The following is a 9,416-nucleotide window of genomic DNA, read 5'->3' on the forward strand; positions in this document are numbered from 1 at the left end:
AGTCAAGAGTTATTGACGGTCAATGTTTTTTGTAAGAAAAAAGGGGTATATCTTAGAAAATGTAAAAGTTAAGGAGTACACGAGAAAATATCCCAAAAAAATAAAAGTAAGATTAGGTTTAACTTAGATGAAAAAATAATCACAAAGTGTATAAAAATGTAAAGTTTCGTATGTGCCTTAAAAAAAATTGGGAAAAATGAGTGGGCATAGAAGTGACACATTATCCAAGTTATGTGGACGCAAAGTCGTAAGAAATTTAAATACAAAATGGATTTGTTTGGTGTTCGTCTTGTAGTTGTACAACGAAGATATCATTAAGACATACATACAGTATAACATATATCGACAAGGTGTAATTTCTCCGTAAATAAGTTGGCTAACCAAATCATATATTTATAATATGACAGACCACTTTGAAGATGATGATGATATTGGCATGTCTTACATGGAACCTCTTCTCGTTGATTACTCTTTACTCACCTCATCCTCTGCTCATGAATCGGCAAATGAACTTGATAAGTTTAAGTCTGAGCTCACTTCCTGGGGTTGCTTCCAGGTTCTTTCTTTCTTATCTCCTTTTTTTACATCACTTTATATCATTAACTCTGTTTCATTTCTGGATTATTACTTCCGTTCTGTCTAATATATACGCAGTATTATTAGGATTATTTAAGTCTTTTAGAGTTCATCGTCTATTTTCCTGGAGTACCCTAAGTGATGAACTTGAAGGTTAGGGTATAAGCGTTATTTTGTGCCACCGTTATATGCTGCAATCGAAAAAAAAAAAATCACAAAAAAAAGAACCAATTTATAATAAACCTGGAGTTCCTCGTCTATTTTCCTTGATATACATCAATTATAAGTTAAGAGTACTCTGGTCAATCAGTAAAGCATTTGTTTACGTCTCCCTATTAGCTTCTCTTATACTCCCTCCGTCTTATTTATTTATTTGTTTGTCTTTAATTAAAATATACCTCATAAAAAAAATAAAAAATAAAAATTTAAAAATAAGATAAATAAATAATTGAGACAAAGGATAATATAAGTAATAAGGTATAATAAATGTAATTATCAGGAAATCCAATTAATCAAAACTTGTTTATCACCATCTAGCTCCCTCCGTACTTTTAGCTAGATCGAATACGGAGCTACTACTTTAGTGGGAGATATAATAGGTGGAAAAAATATTCAGTGGGTCACTCATCCCATCATGTGAGAGGTCTCTCAATAACGCTATTGAGAGACCGTCTCTCGGGAGTTTTTGTGTAATTGAACAATTGTAACATGTCTTTTATAAAAACTTGTTTTAAACTCGTGCAAAAATATGCACGGGTCGTAATAATAGACGTTATCAATGGATACATTAACATATAAATAAGTGTGATTAAATGTTCAATATCGTGACTATATAAATACGTACATAATTAAAAATTCTGCGTACACATAATTTCAATTAGTAATCACTACCATCATATTAGTAAATCTAAAACATTACAAAAACTCGAAAATGTAGTGTTGCTAAAAAATTACGCCGTACGTTTAATTATCGTATTAACTAACATATTTCGTATGTCATAATTATCGTTCATTCAATTATTATTTCTTAATTTTTTTTTGATGTTTATTGATGCCATCACTGGAATATATAATTGTACTAGGTAGTATCCCGCGCTTCGCGCGGCCTGTTTTAAAATTTTATGATTATAATTGAAGAAAAATTATATAATTCATATATGAACTTCAATATTTTCTCTTATAAATAATTTTTTCTCAAATTTAATTTTTTTAAGTTTAACTTCAATGTTTTAAAATAAAATACATAACAGTTTTAATTAAAACTAATAAGTGATAATTAATTATGCATGATCAACGTTTTATAAATAAATTTGTGACGGGTGAAATATCATATTAATCAAAATAAAATTTATTCGAATAATACAACAATCAACGATAAGTTTTCAAATTATATCATTTCACGATACTTTATGTCTCAAATCAATTAATATTTATTCAAAATTATGAGAACATAATTTTATGTACTTTTTAATTTTTTAGTATAACATGTGACATTTATCTATCAAACATATAGAGTTCAAATTCAACTTATTCAAATATTTTGATTGTATCTTGCATGTGATATGTGTCAAACAGATCTATGAGAAATTTGCACCTTTTGTTTTTTTAAACAACTATGGTGTTGTTTGGCCTAACTTTAGAAATGCTTTTGTAAATGAAAAATTAGAAGTTAGGCCAAACACTATTATTTAGGGAGTTTGAAACTACTTTTAAAAAACCATCAACTAACCTTTATGCCATTAGAAGTAGAAGTAGCAAATTGGTGCTTCTACTTCTACTTCTACTTCTCATTTTCTTTGTATTCATAAGATTCTATCCTATGCCAAAAAGAATATTTGATTGACTTTTCATAATATTTTCAAATTCCGTCAATATAAATTTCATTCAAATGATAATATTTGGGATACATGTGATATTTTTAAAAGCAAAACAAAAAATTGTTCACTAATTGGCCAAACATTTCAAACAAAAAAAAAACTTTTTTAAAAATTTAGCCAAACACTTACAATTTTTTTAATAAGTAGTTTATGAAAAAATCCTTTTAAAAAGGAAAAACTCTTTTATAAAAGTAAGGTCAAACACCCCCTATATATAATGATGATTAAGAGTTTACATGTAAATATAATAGGTTGAACTTTCTCAAATATTATTTTTTGATGTTTAACTTCAAAGTATTTAAAAGATAACATATAAAATATTTAACTAAAAGTAATACGGAGTATTTGGTTTGTCATAATCAATATTTTATATTTGACTTATACATATTTAATTAAGGATATTAAAGAAAAATGTAACGTGTTTTCTACTTTTTCATGTCGTTTATAATACTATATTACTTAATAATCATTACTTTTGTTTTGATTATTCAAATGCACTCGCGATCACTATATACATACACACTCGTACACATACTCGTTATCACACTATTGAAACCTATCAAAAACTCATATGTGTTCAATTTGTCCATTATAATTTTTTTCATTCCAACACTATAAAAACTTATCTCTTAGTAGTTTTTTTAAAGCTGTGTTTTTAAAATATACGACGACTCTTCCAAATATATTTTTCTTAATAGATTTAATAGTGTAAGTTTTATAACTTTCTCAAAATATTTTTTTACGTAAATGTAAAACATTGTGAGACACTCGCTTTAATCATCTCTACATATCAACATAAATATTTCACTAAATATAATGAAAATTATACTCAATTGAAAGCATTTTTCACAATAAACGTAATTATTTACATTTTAGAATTTTTATCAAAATAACTTTTTTAGTAAATTTAGAATCAAATCACCATAATTATTTAATATAATTTTATAATAAAATTTATTAAACTATAATTAATATTTTGCTGAGATTTATACAATATTTATTATGTTTATATTTAATTTCAGCTGTAATTAATACGTGTATTTAAGGCTGGGTTGACACGTGGCGCATCCACAGCGTTTCAACCCAGCTTTTGTATATATATATATATATATATATATATATATATATATATATATATATATATATATATATATATATATACGTATGGTTTATGCTCATTCTCAATTAAATGTACAATAACCAAAAAGATTAATTAAATTCCTCATATAGAACATGGGGTTCCTTCGCCTCAAAAAGAGTTTTTCATCACCTAAAACATAGGAACCAATAGGAATGCTCAAAATAACCCAACTTTTATACTATCTAGATGAAATAAAATAGGATTAATTAACAATAATAATTCATATTATTAACCGCTTTCTCATAATACTCCAAACTTCATTTTGCCTATAATAAACCATACTATTATTCCCCTCTTCTCGTATTACACTTAGATAAATTTTTTTTTTTTACAAGTCACTTAGATAATTTTTAACCTGCTAAATCCGATTAAAATGCTAATATGAGTCCCAATTTTTTTTATTTAAAGAGGATTAATTAACATCACCTCAAATTATACCAAAACTATCTTAATTGACAGCAGAACACTACAACATCACATCCGGCCACTTTACCTCCTCCACCATATCACACAACCACCAACACTACCCTAAATTCACTTTCATGCTCACCACCCCATGTTGGATGTTTTTGATTCTCTAAGTGTTACATGCATTGCTGGGGTACATGTAATATGTGATACTCCGACACGGGAGAGATGTATCGTATCCGATATACGTATCGGAGTATCCGACACGTGATTGTAAGATTTAGATGATACGGGGATACGGTCAAATGAGTATCTTGACTATTTTATAGATACGGATACGACACGTCTTATGTATATTTTTCATAATTTTTAAGAAATAAATGAAAAATATACTTTATATTATATTTTTTCTGTTTTATATAGATATATTATTATAGTATTCCTGACTATACTACTATACTCCGTATATATACGATGAACATATAAATATTATGGAGTATTAACTGTAGAGTTGTCTCTCATTTACACCCACACCGTCCAATTTCTTTTTAAAAAAACAAAACCCTAATTTTGCTAAAATTTCAACCGCTGCAATCCATTTTCCACTTTCTCTCTCTTCTTTTCTTTTCCACACACACCTACCGGTTACCACAGCTCTTCCTCACAAGTCACACCCATCCGACATCAACTTCTTAAGGTCTTCTCCTTCTCCCAGCCTCGATGACATACTCCAATGTAACCAGATCTGGGGGAAGGTCAAGTTCCATGCTCTTCCATTGCAGGCTTATCGCATCTTTCGTCTTCCAGGTAAGTTTAGGTAAGTTTTCGTAACCGTGTCGGTATCGTGTCGGAAATTAGCATATCCGATACGTATTTCGTATCGTATTCCGTATCGTATCATATCGATATGGAATACGTCACCTAACCGTCGTGTTCGAGTATCGTAGCATGTAATAGTAGGAGTTTTAATGAATGAAACATTCATTTGTTATCACATTACGTGAAAATGATGCAAAACATATGAATTTGTGTTAATTCATGTGTTTGAAACGTGAATGACTTTAGGATACTACAATCTTACGTCATTTCACATTCTTATATAAAGGACTGTAATCCTTTGGAAAAAGACATCTCACAAAAAATATCAAACAAGGTGACTTAGCTTGGTAGAAAATAGCAAGTCGGGTTTGAGGGTGAGAGGGAGTATAATGGGTGTTATATATAATACAATAATTTAGGAGGTTACTCTGGGTTGATATAAGTGGCATTGACTAATATTATTGAAGGGCTAGAGGTTGTTATCTTATATTATTGTGGGTTTCGAATTGGTATTAATTCGGATCGGTTACGTTGTACTGATACTATACTATTTTTATAGTGGATTCTAATAGTGGGTTTTACTTCCGATTTGGAAGGTTTTGCTCTGGGTTTGACCCTAAAATATCGTCTCGTCCATTGTTGTCAGAATCGCGATTCGATCCAACGATTCTACGATTTTACGATCCAAAAATGCTTGACCGATCCTGGATCCTACGATTCTATCATAGAATTTGAAAATTTCTAGAGATGAGATCATAATACGATCCTACGATTTAACGATCCTACGATCCGATTCCATAATAAAAGAAATTAATATATATTTTTATATAATGACACCGTAAAACCCAAATTTCGTGTAAGTTGTTCATACAATGATACTAAAATCATTAATTACCAATATTTTATGAATAAATATTAATAAATAAGTGTTTTGATTTTCAATTATATGTTTTTACCAAATAAAAAATTATATTTAGTGAGTTTGTAGAATCTTGCGATTCTACAATTCGATTCTACCGATTCGATCCTACCCTCCCCATCGATCCAAAGTAGAATCTCGATCCTGATAACATTTGTCTCGTCTTAATATTGCTTACATTTATTTACTTTTACGGTTTAATTGTTGATTGGTTGCTTCCGTTGCGCGTGGGATATTGGCGCTAATTTCCCTACACCCCAAACCTTCTTCTCCAACACCGTCCACCAACACCGTCCACCGTCCACCGCCAGCACCACACCCCCTACCACCTTTACGCAGTTAGGCACCACCGCCTCCGATCTGCCACTTCCGGCTCGTTCAACCCCCGAAAGTCTGAAACCCGACACCATTCTCAACTATCGAGCACCTCCACTGGGCCGTCGTCCTCAACTATCATCAAACAAACACCACTACCAACGCCCACCATCCTCAACTATCATCAAAGCTGTTTTTTTTTTCTTTTTTTGTAAAAGCTTGTTTAAATGTAATTAAATATTAATTAAACAACACTCTTGATGCAAACTAACAATAATGATAAAGAAACTTGGTGTAATTTTTTATAATACAAACAAGGAATTTCTACCCTTTTTTTAATGACAATAATGATATTTTCGATCGATTTTTTGGGTTGAGTTACATTTTGCCATATCTATTTTGGGTAATCAAGAGGCATTAAATCAGGTCAATGTGACTGTCAAAAAAAAAAAAAAAAAAAAAATCAAGTCAATGTTGTATGTAATTGGTTTAAGAGTGACTAACACTCACAGTATCCGAATTGCGTGTTCTATTCAAATAAATCTTCTTACTGTGATCGCACTTGATTAACTTTGCATTAATTAATTAGCTCATAAACCATGGAATAGCAACATCATTCCTTGATGAGCTGCAAGAAACATCAAGGCAATTTTTTGGACTACCCACGGAATGTAAAACCAAATATGCTATGCCAAAAGATGATAACAATGGTTACGATGGTAAAAACATTACAAATTCCGAAAACCAGCAGATTCTTGATTGGAATGAAGGCCTTACTCTTACAGTTTTTCCAGAAGACCGTCGTAGACTTCAGTATTGGCCAGATTATCCTTCTAACTTCAAGTAATTTCCTCTCCTTGCTATCTATCTATTTTAAACTGTATACACTCTTATCCGAACTTTACGTACATACATTCATGAAAAAATCTATACTCCCAGAAGTCAAATATTATAAATTATATCTCAAACATTAATGTATTTGGTTATTAATGTCACTACTAACAAATTAGTTAAAAACTTGATATAGGACTTTGGTTCATGAATACGCCCAAAAAATGGAACCCGTGTGTGACGAGCTATTTAGGAAGGTTTTACAGTCATTGAACGTCAGTAAAGAGAGTTACGACAAGCAATATGGAAAAAATAAAGAAATGAATGTGAGATTTAACTTCTATCCAGCAAGTCCTAGCTCGAGAAGAGGTCTTGGGGCACATGCAGATTTTTCACCAATGACATTACTCTTGCAAGATGAGGAAGGACTCCAGATCTTGAAAGATGGTCAATGGTTCAAGGTTCCTGTCATTTCCGGTGCTTTGTTTCTCAGCATTGGTGATCCTACTGAGGTACCTTACATACTTTTTTGTAATCTTATGTATGTCGACTATATAACTTAGCCTGAAAATCTGATAAGCCAAAGCCAGTTTCAACTGACAAGGTTGCGGTTTTATAATGATACAGCCAGAGTCTACCCTACTGAGCATTAATTTTTTTTACCTGACCTATGACAATTTTTTTGGGTGAGCATCGCTGACATAACAATACGAACTACTAACAATCAAACCTAATATGACTTTCATACATTTGGTAACCACAGTTCCAAAGAAAATCAAAGTGAGCAGGTCAAGGCCAATAAAAAGTGGAACAGCGGATTATTTATTTGTCAGGTTAATAATCTATTGAAAAATTAAATGATTCGTCGCAGATCATGACTAATGGTATTTTCAAGAGTGCGGTTCACAGAGTGGTAACGAAGACTGAGAAAGCAAGGTTGTCTATAGCTCTGTTTTGGGACAGTGATCGGAATGGGCAGATAGGACCTTTTGACGAGCTTATTACTTCTTCTCGGCCACAACAATATCAAAGGGTGTCTCTCCAGCATTACATCACTAAATTTCCAGAGTACTATCGATCTGGAGAGAGACTTATTGAAGCTATCAGACTCCTTAATTGAACACCTTTGCAATCTAAAATATGATAGTCCTATTTTTAATTCCAGACACTATATTTTACGTAGTTTGGATTTTCTTTATATTCCTATAACATTATTGATGACAAAGTTTGTAATTTCAGCCGTGGAGAAAGTGACAAACTGATAGTGTCATTTTATGTCTAGTCAACTAGGTGTTTTTGATCGAATAAAGTAGTCAAGCGGAGTAGTTTAAGAAGAAATAAAGCAAGTTTTAGATCTTGTGTGGAGTATGCTTCTTAGGTTATGTTCTTTTGGACTTAAAGTTGCTGAACTTAACTTAATTTTTCTGAACTTAACTTAATTTTGCTGAACTTAACTTATTTTTGCTGAATTTTTCTGAACTTAATTTTCCTGAACTTAATTTTGCTGAACTTTTCTCAACTTAATTTTCTTTGAACTTAATTTTCTTTGAACTTTCTTTGAACTTTCTTTGAACTTAACTTATAATAGCTTAACTTTTCTAAATTAAAATAACCTTACTTAAATTAACTTAATTTAATTTAACTTAATACTACTAATACTAATAATAATAATAATAATAATTCCCTTCAAATAATATAATAATAATAATAATAATATTTAATAATAATAATAATAACTAAAAAAACAAATAAAGATTATAAAATACTTTATTTATATAAGTTAATATTTTCGTACACATTACCTAATACTTAAAAATAAAAAGTAAATCACATTACTTTTTTTTTTCTTTCTAATCATCTAGTGTTTCATATTATCATCTTCCTCGTCACTTTCTTCATCTTCATTTGAGCTCACCCCGTCAAATCCATTGTCTCGTCAAATGTTCTTGACTATGTTATTTCGCACCTTGTACATAGCTTTTTTCCGCTTCTTATCAAACATGCCTAAATCTTTTATCCCTAGAACGTTCTCATGTTGTATAACAGGTATCCCATGAGTGTGCATCCGTATAAAATTATGAAGTGTGAAATTAGAAACAATAATGGACATTTGATACTTAGGTGACATTTGAGGCATAACTTTTAACACCTTCCACCTTTTTTTCAATTGACCATATGCCATTTCAACTTTCATTCTCAATGACGAATGTCGGTAATTAAAATGCTCTAACATACCTTCGGGGGATAGGTAAGAATTCGGCTTTAAATAAATGTTTTTTTTTTGAAAAAATTATATAGAATAATAATTAATCTCGGATTGTTTATACAACCGATTTGAACGAAAATTGTATCTATTTTTTAAAACTCCTCAATATTATGAAACTTATTATTCTGCTTAACTTTTCTGAACTTAATTTTGCTTTGAACTTTTAAACTTAATTTTCTTTGAACTTTTCTGAACTTAATTTTGCTGAACTTAACTTAACTTAATTTTGCTGAACTTTTCTGAACTTAACTTAATTTTGCTGAA

The 9,416-nt window shown here is 30.4% G+C and overlaps 1 protein-coding gene across 1 annotated transcript; it reads left to right on the forward strand.

Moving 5' to 3' along the window:
- The first annotated feature begins 248 nt into the window (after window positions 1–248).
- Window positions 249–8,243, forward strand: LOC141606261 (protein SRG1-like). Its single transcript, XM_074425316.1, has 4 exons — window positions 249–556; window positions 6,645–6,898; window positions 7,083–7,398; window positions 7,758–8,243. The coding sequence occupies exons 1-4, from the start codon at window positions 401–403 to the stop codon at window positions 8,004–8,006; spliced, it is 975 nt and encodes a 324-aa protein (XP_074281417.1). The 5' UTR covers window positions 249–400; the 3' UTR covers window positions 8,007–8,243.
- The last annotated feature ends 1,173 nt before the right edge of the window (window positions 8,244–9,416 follow it).

The sequence above is a fragment of the Silene latifolia genome, chromosome 10 (assembly GCF_048544455.1).
Source record: "Silene latifolia isolate original U9 population chromosome 10, ASM4854445v1, whole genome shotgun sequence".
NCBI classification, from domain to species: domain Eukaryota; kingdom Viridiplantae; phylum Streptophyta; class Magnoliopsida; order Caryophyllales; family Caryophyllaceae; genus Silene; species Silene latifolia.